The sequence below is a fragment of the Stomoxys calcitrans genome, chromosome 1 (assembly GCF_963082655.1).
Source record: "Stomoxys calcitrans chromosome 1, idStoCalc2.1, whole genome shotgun sequence".
Taxonomy (NCBI): Eukaryota; Metazoa; Arthropoda; class Insecta; order Diptera; family Muscidae; genus Stomoxys; species Stomoxys calcitrans.
The window spans coordinates 24,068,980-24,082,389 of record NC_081552.1 but is presented as its reverse complement, the minus strand read 5'-3'; the positions used below and the strand labels follow the sequence as shown (position 1 = coordinate 24,082,389).

The 13,410-nt window shown below is 33.8% G+C and overlaps 1 protein-coding gene across 1 annotated transcript in view; it reads left to right on the top strand.

Moving 5' to 3' along the window:
- The window catches only part of LOC106089962 (phosphatase Herzog), a 342,933-nt gene extending 332,948 nt beyond the window's left edge, over positions 1-9,985 (top strand). Inside the window, exons 4-6 of the mRNA XM_059360243.1 lie at positions 5,073-5,254; positions 5,325-5,478; positions 9,518-9,985. Of these exons, the coding sequence (XP_059216226.1) occupies positions 5,073-5,254; positions 5,325-5,478; positions 9,518-9,919 (738 nt within the window). The 3' untranslated portion in view covers positions 9,920-9,985. The remainder of the gene's footprint in view (positions 1-5,072; positions 5,255-5,324; positions 5,479-9,517) is intronic.
- The last annotated feature ends 3,425 nt before the right edge of the window (positions 9,986-13,410 follow it).

The window sequence follows — 13,410 nt, the reverse complement described above, 5'->3', positions numbered from 1 at the left end:
TCTATTCCATATTCAGGTTTGCTATCATCGCCTCGATTATAGTGCAAGTGTATGACCTGCTCCTATCCTTTATCCATTCTTCCATCGCCTTAAGTCTCATAGCCGCCGTGGATGCTTCACACTTAATCTGTATGTCTATGGGTCGGATATCTAGAATAGTTTCCAGAGCCCTAGTGGGCTTGGTCCTCATCGTTCCGCCTATGCCAAGACAAAATGTTCTCTGAACCTGTTGTATTGTCCTTATATTGCACAGTGGGATAGAACCGAAAAAAACTAGTTAAAAATATGCCATTTGAGAACGGATAGAGATAACTCTTAAAATTGTAGGAAAAAAACGAAAAGAGATATCCCAACAATTCTTTTTGAATTTTTTTTGCAAAAATCTCCAAAAGACGATTTAAAAATGGGATTTTTTTTGTAAAATTACTGTGCAGGCTACAAATATTGTTTGATGCAAAAAATTGTTGGCATATATTTAGGGGACATATGAAGTAAAAACAAGTAAAAAGGCGTTAAGTTTAGCCGGGCCGAACTTTCGATACCCACCACCTCGGGTATATATGTAAATCACCTTTCGCCAAAATTCGGTGAAAAATGCATACCTTATGCCCCATGGCAGCTATATCGATATACGTTCCGATTTGAAAGAAATACTAGGAAGTACAAATCATTGTTCAATAAACCGATCTGAACCATATACGACACGGATGTGGAAAAGCCTAACACATTGTCAAATTTCAGTGAAATCGAAAATCAGAAAATCAGTGAAACATTTTATTAAAAAAATGTTGCCAAAATTTACTCTATAGAAAGGTTTAGTTTGAATGGGTGGCAAACCATAAACCATGAGAAGCAAGCGTCTGTCGGACACCCCCCACGTGTATGTGCATTTCTAGGAGGAGCACAGGTCTGGGCCCACATAAGTGTGTTCTTGGTTCATGCCCATCAATCCCACGCGTCTAAGCACGCATTATCTCGTTTTGGATCTCATAGAGTCCTTTTCGGAGGCATTACGACTTGTCTACGTATTTTTTATTTATTTGTTTTATTTTATTTAAAATCACCAGGAACAAAGAAAGATCCACTCCCCAAGATTAAAAACTCCCTGTGACGATGTAGGTAGACACAGACATGAGCATAGCAAATGCTTGATCGGCTCCTCCACAGCGTCATTAAGACAACTTCTGCAGTAGTCATTATGCGGCACACCCATGGGAGCTGCCATATGGCTCATCGTTCATCCAGATCTTATCGGAAGCATCACTTCTTGTCTGCGTATTTTAGAGCTGCCATATTTCTAATCGCACAGTGCCAAGTTATGACTCCCCCCGGTTAGCCTTATAGACCTGACTGTCCGGCAGCCAAGTACAAATCCCACCTCGTCATCGTGGTCGCACTGGCTATCTCTTCTACCTTGTTTAGTGATACAGATCGTTCACTGGCATTCGTTAGCTTTCCTATTTCTAGAAACACCATTGTATCCCAAGTAATGAGCCTGAAGCTTGTTCATGGATTCTAAATATTCTGCCAAGCTCGTTGACCTAATTGTTCTCGAACTCAAGGCCTTGAGCCATACCAGCCACAATAAACCTGAGTTTCTAGGGCGGATTTCGCCTGGTCTTATCGTAGGAGTTGTGCTCATGTCGTAATGGAGCACACCTCTGTTTGAAAGGCCTTTCCAAAAGATACTGTAAATGCAAATTTGCTCATGAACATTCCATTAGGGGACAAGGGAAAATTTCTCACATCTCACTGAGTGCTGTCCGATTTAAATTTAAGCTCAATGATAACGGATCTTTTTTCATAGCCGAGTACGAACGGCATGCCGCATGGCGACAACTCTTTGAGGAGAAGTTTTTACATGGTAGTACCTCACAATTTTAGCCAGCATTAGGAAGAAACAGCTACCGCTGAGAAAATTTTGCTAATGTTATTGCCAGGATTCGTATCAAAGCGTTCAGCGTCCCAGGCGGACATGCTAACCTCTGCGCTACGGTTCGAATCATACCATTTCCCGAGTTTGCTCGATTGATTATTTTGCTGCATAGAATATTCTTCCTCAATTGGGAGACATAAGAATGGGCCCTGGTATGGTCCAAAATGAGGAATATCCTTCTTGCCTGGAAATTGAGAGGACTTTTAACATCCTCTCAATTTCCAGGAAGGTCGTCAGGAGTAATTTTTTGCTCGAAGAAACATTTTGACTGATTTGTACGTGAAATATGCTTGTTCTACTTGAGTTATCTACCCTTTGAAAGTTATCCGGTGTCAGACATTCTATTACTTCCCGATTTTCCTTTTGTCTCTTGGTTTCCCTCGATTAAAACCCCATCCTTCTTTCTCCTGTAACTAGGAGTTCTGTACAGAATTTCAACCAATGATTTTTCTTTGTCTTCTCGTTTTTTTCTTGGGCCTGTTCCAGACTCTCAGACGTCAGTCATATTCTCTCTTTTTGCCTAATTGAAAAGACTTTTTCTCCCCTTCCTGAGTACCTTTAGTTCCGTGGTTCATCATGACTGGTAAGTGCCACATGGTGATAGTCGTTCTTGATTAATTAAGATATACTTTAGGGGGTATGTCGCATACTTTTAAGGGTATGTTGCATACATTTAAGGGAACGTTTTTCTATAACAGAAGTGCACTGTTTTCAGGATATACTTTGTATAACTTAAATTTTTCTATTATCCTTCTTTATTTAGTTCCACTTTGGTTATTTATATGTTTTATTCAATTTATACACAAATTGTTGCAGCCATCACTTTATTTTCTTAAGTGTCCGCTTACTGAAAGTATTCTTTATGTTTTTATGACTTTTGTGCTATTTTGGTATTTTATTGCCACGATGTTATTTAGCGTTAACGTATTTTTGCAGTTTATTTTTGCTATTGAGGTAATAGTTTTGTGAAATTTATAGCATACCTTAGGGGGCAAGAAAATATTTAATATTTAAATATAAAATTTTTTTCTATTCGAAATGATGAACAAAAACAAGAACCCATTGGTCTAAGCTGGACGTAAACCAACAACAAAAGGTTTTTTATTTTTTCAAAAATATTATAAAAACAAAACCTAAAATAACAGATTTTTGTATTTATCTCTCTTTTATTGGAAATAGTTATGTTCAAGGCCTCTAGTATTATTTTAAAAAGATGTATTTTAAATAACTTTTTTTCGAGCTCCTTTGGTTATACATTGTGTTTGTTTTTTGCGGTTTTTGTGGACATAAATAATTGCTGCCATTATTTTGTATTTTGACTTTGTTATGGGAAAATGGAGGTGGACATTGTATTTTTATGACTTATGCGTTATTTGTATATTTGATTCGCTTGTTTTTACTTTGCACTCCAGAAGTAAAATGAAACGATTAATACTGGTATCGTTAGGATTGTTTTTTGATAGCAGAAGAGAAGGGAGAAGAAAAAAATGTAGTCTAATTTTAGAAACATATATGCAAGATTTTTAAAACTTTCCAAACCTGAAAATAATTTTAGATATAAACCTCATGCTTGCCTAACTACAAAATTTTGTATTATATAAAATAATTTTTATATAGTTTTGCAAATTTCAAAATTAATTTTGAAATTTGTCCGAAATCGGACAGTAAATGCGACTTTTATGGCCCCAAAACCTTAAATCGAGAGATCGGTCTATATGGCAACTATATCCAAATCTGGACCGATCTAAGCCAAATTGAAGAGGAATATCGAAGTGCCCAACACAACTCACTGTCCCAAATTTCGGCGACATCGGACAATAAATGAGCCTTTTATGGGCTGAAAACCTTAAATCAAGAGATCGGTCCATATGGCATCTAAATCCAAATCTGGGCCGATCTGTGCCATATTGCAGAAGTATGTTGAGGTACTCAACCTAACTCATTGTCCCAAATTTCGGCGTCATCGGACAATAAAAGCGCCTTTTATGGGCCCAAAGCCTTAAATCGAGAGATCGTTCTATATGGCAGCTATATCCAAATCTGGACCGATCTGGGCCAAATTGAAGAAGGATGTCGAAGGACCTAACACAACCCGCTGTTCCAAATTTTGCAATATCGGACAATAAATGCGCCTTTTATGGGCGCAAGAACTGAAATCGAGAGATCGGTGTATATGGCGGCTATATGCAAATCTGGACAGATCTGGGCCAAATTGTAGAAAGATGTCGAGTGACCTAATACAACTCACTGTCCCAAGTTTCAGCAAAATCGGATAGTAAATGTGGCTCTTATGGGCCTAAGACCCTAAATCGGCGGATCGGTCTATAGGACAGCTATATCCAAATCTGGACCGATCTGGGTCAAATTCAAGAAGGATGTCGAAGGGCCTAAGACTACTCACTCTCCCAAATTTCAGCAAAATTTGATAATAAATGTGGCTTTTATGGGCCTAAGATTCTAAATCGGCGGATCGGTCTATATGGGGGCTAACCTGCTTATGGACATAACAAGAATCTACAATACAAAGTTTCAGCTCAATATCTCCATTTTTAAAGACTGTAGCGTGATTTCAAAAGACAGACGGACGGACATGGCTAGATCGTCTTAGATTTTAACGCTGATCAAGAATATATATTCTTTATAGGGACGGAAATGGATATTTTGATGTATTGCAAACGGAATGACACCCCATCCTTCGGTGGTGGGTATAATAATAATAATAAACTATGTAAAAAATATTTTATAAAGCAAACAAAATTGTTGAAAAAGTGTTTACTTGTAGAATGATAGATTAAACAGTGAAATGACTGACAAGATTTTTCTTAAAAGTATACGAATTGCTGATGTTTAGTAGCTCATATAGTGTTAAAAAAATGCTGTTTAGAAACTAGACTTTGTGGTCTTGGGGGAATTAGCCTTCTACCTATGCCGGATCGAGTAACTTGTCAAAAAAATAATTCGTTTCCTTCTTCACAATAATTTTCTGAATAATTATAATATAACCATAAAGGCAAATTTCAAATTGAGACACATGATCCGCTCTTTTCAACCCATACATATATATATATATATATTTATTTTTTTTCCTAAATATTAATACATTTTTTCTATCTCTTTCTACATTTTTTCTTTCTAGCCTATTCCAAATGCTGATTTTATTGTCCCAGTTGAAATTGATGGTACCATCCATCAAGTGTATGTTCTAAAACGGCCCTATGTTGATGAATTCCTACGAAAAATGGGTGAACTATATGAATGTGTATTATTTACAGCATCACTAGCCAAATATGCAGATCCAGTTGCCGATCTGTTAGATAAGTGAGTTAAAAAAAAATAGAAAAAAACAGATTTCCTTAATAATTTATCAAATTTCTTATGGCATTTTCAGATGGAATGTTTTTCGTGCAAGACTGTTTAGGGAATCATGCGTTTATTACAGGGGTAATTATATTAAGGATCTAAATCGCCTGGGACGTGATTTGCAGAAAATTGTTATTGTTGATAATTCACCGGCTAGTTATATATTTCACCCAGACAATGCGGTAAGAGAAAAAATAGTTATTAAAAAATTAAAAAAAAGATATTTACAAAATTTTTCTATATATATATATATATATTTTTTTTTTGTTTTTAATTTTCCTAGATAATTATTCATTGTTTAAATTGTTTATTATTTATGTTTTCTTTAAAAAAATGTTTAAATTTTTGTATAGAAATAAAACCGATTTTTGTTAACCCTTTAAATTTGGAAGCAGATGGACGGACATTGTATTGTTTATATTGAAAAGATTACAACGATCGTAGACATCTTTTAAATCCATACAAATCTTTCCTCAAACTCCCTATTACTCAGTTCTATTTACTAAATGTTTCCATTGTGCTTAATTTGATTTTCTTAAAAGTTATTTGTATTAATATTAATTATACGCTCTAGAGAACATAATTACAAGAAAAACCAATTTGATTGAAATTGTCTGTAGGTTGTATTTAAAATTTTATTGAGTTTGTCTTTATTCCTCAAATTCGTAGTTCAATTGCTATTTACCTTTAATATTCACTACTGTTCACGAAATGTTTGAATACTGTTAAGTTTCCGAAATATGACTGATTTTTTTGAAACAACCCATGTATTTATATTAATTATACGCACTAGTGTCCAAAAAATAAATGTTGAATTTTATGGTTTTGGGTTGACATTTCGGATAATTTCAAAAGGTTATCTTTTGGATCGTAGGCAAGCATTGCTTAGCGTTAAGCATATCCGCCAATGCTGAACGTTGGAGGTCAAATCCTGGCGTGACATTTTTAAGCTATGGCTACCCTTTCTAATGCCGGCGAGCTTTCTGAGGTACTATGTCATACTTAAATAGCATAGCAGCCGTTTGAAAACTCCTTCTTTAAGAGGTTTCGGTTGCGGACTCTTCTTCAATGGAAAGTTTGTGGGCAAATTTGCAATTGCAACGTTTGGTATTAAATATTGGGAACCACAAAATAATCATTCCTTCAAATTATCGAAATTTTCTCAAAAACTATGTCAAGTAATACGAAAAACAGAAAAGCGGACATTGCAGGATATACTTAAATAGTTTCAAAGATAGTAAATGTTCTACGAACCCATAACAAATCTTTCTCGAAGTCTTGATTGTTCAGTTCTATTTACTTGATGTTTGTTTCAGGGTTTGCTTTCGAGATATGAATTATTCCCCATAAAATATAAAAAGCAAATATTAGTCTGAGTTTGATACAAAAATCTAAAAATAGGCTTGCAGCCTTCGCCTTAACATTTGAAAATCAAGACAGAGGGACGGACATTGCGGAACATACTTAATAAACTACAAAGAAGCCAAATGTCCTTCAAAACCATGCAATTCTTTGTCGAAGTCTCCACTGTTCAGTTAAATTTACTAGATGTTAGTTTAATGCTTAGTTTCCGAGATATGAATGATTTTCTTGAATAATATATATATATCAATATTAATTATACGCAGTGGGGTACGGACAGAAAATATTGCATATAATAGCTTTGGATTGAAATCTTGGATAATTTTGCAAGCAAACGTTTTGAATAAGATATAAGGAATCATAAAATACATTGGGAAGCAATTTGCAGTCTCGAGTTTCAAGCATAAATCTAAAAAAAATCAAGTACACAGCCTTACCTTAAGACAGAAGGACGGACATTGCGGGATATACTTAAAGAGAAACAGATGTGGTAAATGTACTTTAAATCCTATAACAATGCTTTCTCTAAGTCTCAATTATTCAGTTTTAATTGCCAGAAGTTTGTTTTATGGTTCGTTTTTGAGATGTAAATGATTTCCTCATGCAATGTATGTATTAATATCAATTATACGTAAATGTTGCATATTACGGCATTGGTATTATACCCACCACCATATCATAGGGCGTGTATTCATTTATTCATTCCGTTTGCAATACATCGAAATATCCCTATTCCCGACCATACAAAGTATATATAAGCACGCAGGTTAAGTGCTTGAACGGGCCACTTCCTGCCATATTTGGATATAGCTGCCATAGAGACCGAATTGCCGATTTCGGGTCTGAAACCCATAAAAGCTGCATTTATTACCCAATTTCACTGAAATTTGAAATAGTGTTGTATTTTTAACCTTCCAACATCCGACCTTAATATGGTTCATATCGTACGATATTTAGGAATTTGGCTGGAATTTTATACAGTGACTTGTATTAAAACTCGCGTCATCCGACCAGAATATGAACCAGATCAGACTATATTTAGAAATAGCTGCCATATAGACCGATCTTCCTATAAAATAGACTGATTTATTGCCAGATTTCGCTGAAACTGTGACTTGCAAAGAGTTCTCGGGTCCTGAATCAAATACGATCCGGGCCCGTCCTTATTTAGATATATCTATGGATATGGAAGTGGAGTTATAATAAAATAGCATAATTGATATATCCATGGTGGGTAACCAGAGTTCCGCACGGCCAAACTTAACATGTTTTTAATTGATATTTCTAAGAAAACCCTACACCATGCAATCCTTACCCGAAGCTTCCATTGTTGAGTTAAATTTAGTTGTTTTTGTTGTGGTTAGTTTCCTAGTATGAATGATTTTCTCGAACAATATTTAAAAAAAAAACATTTTACTTTTTAATAATCAAAACTTACTCATTAACTTTGGCAAGAGTTTCATGCAGAAACCGCCCCAACCCCTAAACCCCTTCCCCAAGAGAAGAGCACGATGCTGATATATTTTCAAGGCCAAGTGTCTCAGGGACGACTCATCGTGTAAACTCCCCTTAAACAAATGGCAATATGGGGTTTAAATAAATCGTAGAGCACGATGCTGATATTTTCAGGGCTAAGTGTCTAACGGACCGCCTCACCCCGAAAACACCCCTAAATTAGACATCATGAGAATATCGGGCTGAAATAAAGTATTTTAAGAAAGGAGTACACCTTACATCCTAACTTAAATTCGTAGTCCAATGAAGATCATATGGGATTCCAATAAAGGCACTTATATTGTTAAACTGTTAGTCAAGCGATGTAGTATTTTCGTAACATGGTATTTCACTAAAAGCTCTTTAATTGTCGAAAATAAATATTCCAAGGAAAATTTTGTTCCATTTAAAGTAAAAGAAGGCGCAGCGGAGTGAGCCCGGTCCAGCTAGTATTGAATAAAATGGCATTTGGATATATTTTTTTTTTTTTTGTTTTTCACTTTTCAAAGGGTAATGACTAAAAAAAATCACAAAGGGACCAAATAAATGTTTATTCGGTAGTATCAACATAAAATTAAGACAAAAATTTTTGAAATAAATAAAATGTGTTCTTTTTGTTGTCTATGTGCGTTCTAGATCATGTTTGCGCAACTTATTTATTAGTTGGCAACCGTGGGTGATTTTATTTATTTATTAAAAAAATCTCCATTTTGTTTTAAATCAATCAGCATAAATCAAAAATTACCTTAATTAACCCTTACCATTTGATGTCCTACACAGAAGGAAGGACTATGCAGCTTATGCTTAAAAACTTATTAGTATTGAAATGTACTTCAAATTGAATGATAATCCTTCCCCAAAGTCTCCATTGCTCAGTCCAATTTACTAGATGTTTGTGGTATGGTTAGTTTCCGAGATATGAATAATTTTCTCGAACAATGTATGAATCAATATTAATAATACGCACTGGTGTACAGGAAGTAAATATTGAATATTAAAGCATTGGATTATTATTTTTAAGTAATTTAAAATGACCGGTAAGAAATCAATAGGGCACATAAATTATTGTTTCGTAATGAGGGCAAAAAACTTGCGAAAAAAGTGGAAATGAGATTTTGCAATTAACATTTTGATAAAATCTTCTAGGAAAAGAAATAAAAAAATATTGAAAATATTTTTTTTTTTTTTGATATAAAGTTTTGATAATTTGTTTTGTAAAAATATATCTTTAATTTTTATTTAATTTTTATAAATAAATTTTTTTCTAAAAAAATCAATTTTTTTTTCTAAAATTTCTTTAAAAAAAGTGTGAAATTTTTTTAAAGATGTTTTCGATTTTTATCGTTTTTTTATTATTTTTTCTAGGTTCCTGTTAAATCATGGTTTGACGATGTCACCGATTGTGAGCTTTTGGAACTTATACCACTATTTGAGAAACTGAGCAAAGTGGATTCTGTATATAGTGTTTTGTGCAATTCAAATAATCCCTTGAACAATCACAATCAACAACAGCAGACGCAACAACAACAGCAACCGCAGCAACAACAACAACAACAACAGCAGCAGCAGCAGCAACATTCAATACAAAATCAGCAAACAACGCCACAGCATCAGCTACAACAGCAACAACAGACCATTACAGCAACTACAATCATAACGCAAGCTTCGACACTGTCGACACCAACAATACTGACGTCACAGCAACAGCAACAACACCAACAAAAAGGAAGTCCGCCCAATCTTAGTGATTTAAATAATAAAACGTAACATCAGTGGGAATTAATGTTTATAAATATTTAATTATTATTATTTTTTTTTTTTGAATACATAATATATGTATAGTATATATATATTTATATATACATATATATATATATATATATATATATATATATTCTCTTCATATATTAATAAATTAATTGTTTTGTTTACAAATCAAAACATATATTTATATTAACCCTTTGCAAAACCCCTCTATCCCCGAAATCAAGGAGTTAAAAAACAAAGCGAAACACAAAATTATGGATTTACGATAACATTGTGAGTGTGTTAATGAACAAAAAAGAGAAACAAATCAAAACTTTGTTTTAAGATTTTGAATCGAATGCCCGTCTAATTCTGTATTTACTCACTTTGTGTACAAATTTAGCTGGGAACATTTAAATGATCTTAACATTCTAGAGACATTTGAGGCAGAAGACAATGGTATTGACTTTGGGTGTGTGATGAGAACAAAATGTGGAGGTCACTAGAGCAACCATAACACCAGACTATAGCTGAGCTAAAAAAAAATTATTTTTTAACTTGTACTAAAAATCACGCAAGTCCCAGATTATTATTATTATTTTTTGTACACCATCACTCTTAATTTGTACTTGTACATGGCATTGGCCTATTTCAAAGTCTTCTGCCTTAAAATCGAAGAGTAACATAACCCAGCAAACTTAGTGAGTGAATAAATAAGAAAAAATCTCTGCACAGAAATGTAAGAAATTCTGCATTCGATTCATAATATAAAAATTATTCAAAATAACTTGATTTGCGACTTTATTTTACTGCACACACAGTGTTATTATTAAGTTTTCGTTTCGTAATTAATTTGTGTATTTTTTAATAGAAAAAAGAATAATGGCATGATTTTTTTTATTTTTTATTTTTTTTTTTTATAAAAGCCAAAAGATTTCATTGGTACAATTTTATGGTGTGCACAAACAAATTTACACAACCCCTGGAGAAATGCAAAACAATTCTACAAAATTCTTGTGTGAGCACCACACAAGCTGGAACATTGAGGTCCGATCTGTGTGGTGTTCATTGCTGCCACGAGAAGCTTAGCTGTGAGCTACCGGGCGCGACCACAGGTTGCGGATAGTGGAATGCTCCATCCGGAGTAGATGTAACTGCGGTTGCGGACAATTATCGGTATCGAGTGGAGTGTCTCAGTGAGAGGTCGGGTGGCACCGGCTCTTGCACAAATACTGAGTGCCTACGATGCTCGATATGACAAGGCGAGTTATTGGCGCCTTTAAATAACCAATAAGATCGGTCTTTTGGACCGGAACGAGCTTGCTCACCTACAGGAGCTTGACGAGGATCGCCACCTCCACATGAAAATGTGGATACAACAACAACAACAAAATTTGTAATAAAAATAAACAAAATAATTTTTTAACAATTTCAAATCAAAAAAAATGTTAAACGAAATTCTGCTTTTAACAAGCCTATATAAAAAAAAATTTAATTAGTTTTAATTTTTTTTTTTTTTTCAAAACAGAAGGACTGACATCGCAGCTTCCTTTTAGAGTCTTGCACGACTTCAAGTTCACTCTTCTAGTCCATATTTACACTCCTAAAAATCTTCACTAACCGTTTCTATTCGCTAAATGTTAGTGCTATAGTTAGTTTTGGAGATATGAGTGATTTTCTCAAGCAACCTTTGAATTAATATTAATTATACGCACTACCGCTCAAAAAAGCTGAAATATTATGATTTTGGTATTTTGGATAATTTTGAAAGAAAAAACGTTAGTAAATCGTTAAAGTATCTTTGGAGTTGAACAAAAACGTAATGTTCGGAAAATTAACCATATGATCATTCCATGGTATCCAAACTACGAATTTTGTATATATAGCTTGACAATAAAAAAATTAGGCCTTTAAACGAAAATTGCAATGTAAAATGCAAATTTACTCATTGAGAGAGAGCGCAGGCAAACTTTTGCCATATCAACGAATGCTGTCCGATACAAGTTATAACTCAATAATAAGATTTTTACAGGCGAGTCTTTACAGCGTGCCACTAGGCGAATTCTCTTTATACTGAAGTTTTACATAGCTGATTATATCACACGATTTAGTAAGTTCATATTCACCGTTACAAATCTTTCCTATGTTCTGTCCAAGATTCGAACCCAAGCTTTCAGCATCATAGGCGCACTTACTAGTTTCTTTGCCGTGGTAGGGGAAAGCATGTATTTTTTGTTAATAAACAGTTTACAAAAAATATAAATATAGCTTGTAAAAAGTTCTTAGATATTAATTCGATAAAAACAATTTCAATTGATTTCAATTCTTATCCGATTTGGCTGAAATTTTGCAAGTAGTGTTTCGTATGACTTCCAACAAGTATGCCAAATATGGTTTAAATCGGTTCACAACCTGATATAGTTGCCATATAAACCGATCTTCCTATTTCACTTCATGAGGAGCCCCTAAAAAACGCAATTCTTATTCGAATTGGCTGAAATTTTATTCAATGACTTCTACTATGGTCTCCGACATTCAATTCAATTATGGTCCGAATCGGACCATAACTTGATATAGCTCTAACAGCATAGCAATTATTTTCTTTTACTCTTTGTTTGCCTATAAAGAGATACCGGGAAAAGAACTCGGCAAATGCCATTCATGGTGGAGGGTGTGGAAGTTTCGGCCCGGCCGAACTTAGCTCGCCTTTATATTAATAAACGAAATTTGTTTATACAACGGCGACCATTTTTATTAGGTTTTATGCATAAATCTGAACATTAAATTTTATATTATATTAAATATTTTTTCTCGAAGTTTTCATTTTATATTTCTGTTTACCTTATATTTGAGTTTTGGTATATTTTTGAGAGTCCAAAAAATTAATTTTTAATATAATGGCTTTGGATTTATGTTTTAGAAAAATGCATGCGAATAACCTTTCCGTTTGTAGTTCGAGACCGAAGGACGGACATGACAGGATCTGTTGCAAAAGTCACGCAAATTGTTAATGTTATTTAAACCCAATGCACAACATTTTTTAAGTCTTCATTATTCATTTCTATTCACTTAATGTTTATTTTGTGAATAGAGTGCGAGATATGTCTGATTTTCCGAATCAACTTTTATATTAATATAAATCATACGCACCAATGTACAGAAAAGTAAATATTTATTGAGTTAACATTTTCAAAGTAGTGTAAAATATAGTAGACGGATAGACGGACATTGTAGAATCAAACAAATAACACATATGTTATTTAACCCCCAAATTACAATAGCCACAAGGCCCCATAATTCATTTCTGTTAATATGATGATGCGTGCTTGATATACGAATGATACTTTGAAACAAAGTTTGTATTAATAGTAATTATACGCACTAAAGTTCAGAAATTAAATATTCAATATTAATGCATTGCGTGCATTTGCATATTTTAGAGAAATTTTAAATGAACAACTATTTAACGTTGCCATAGATTTATCCATAATGGATTTTTTCCCAGGATTTAT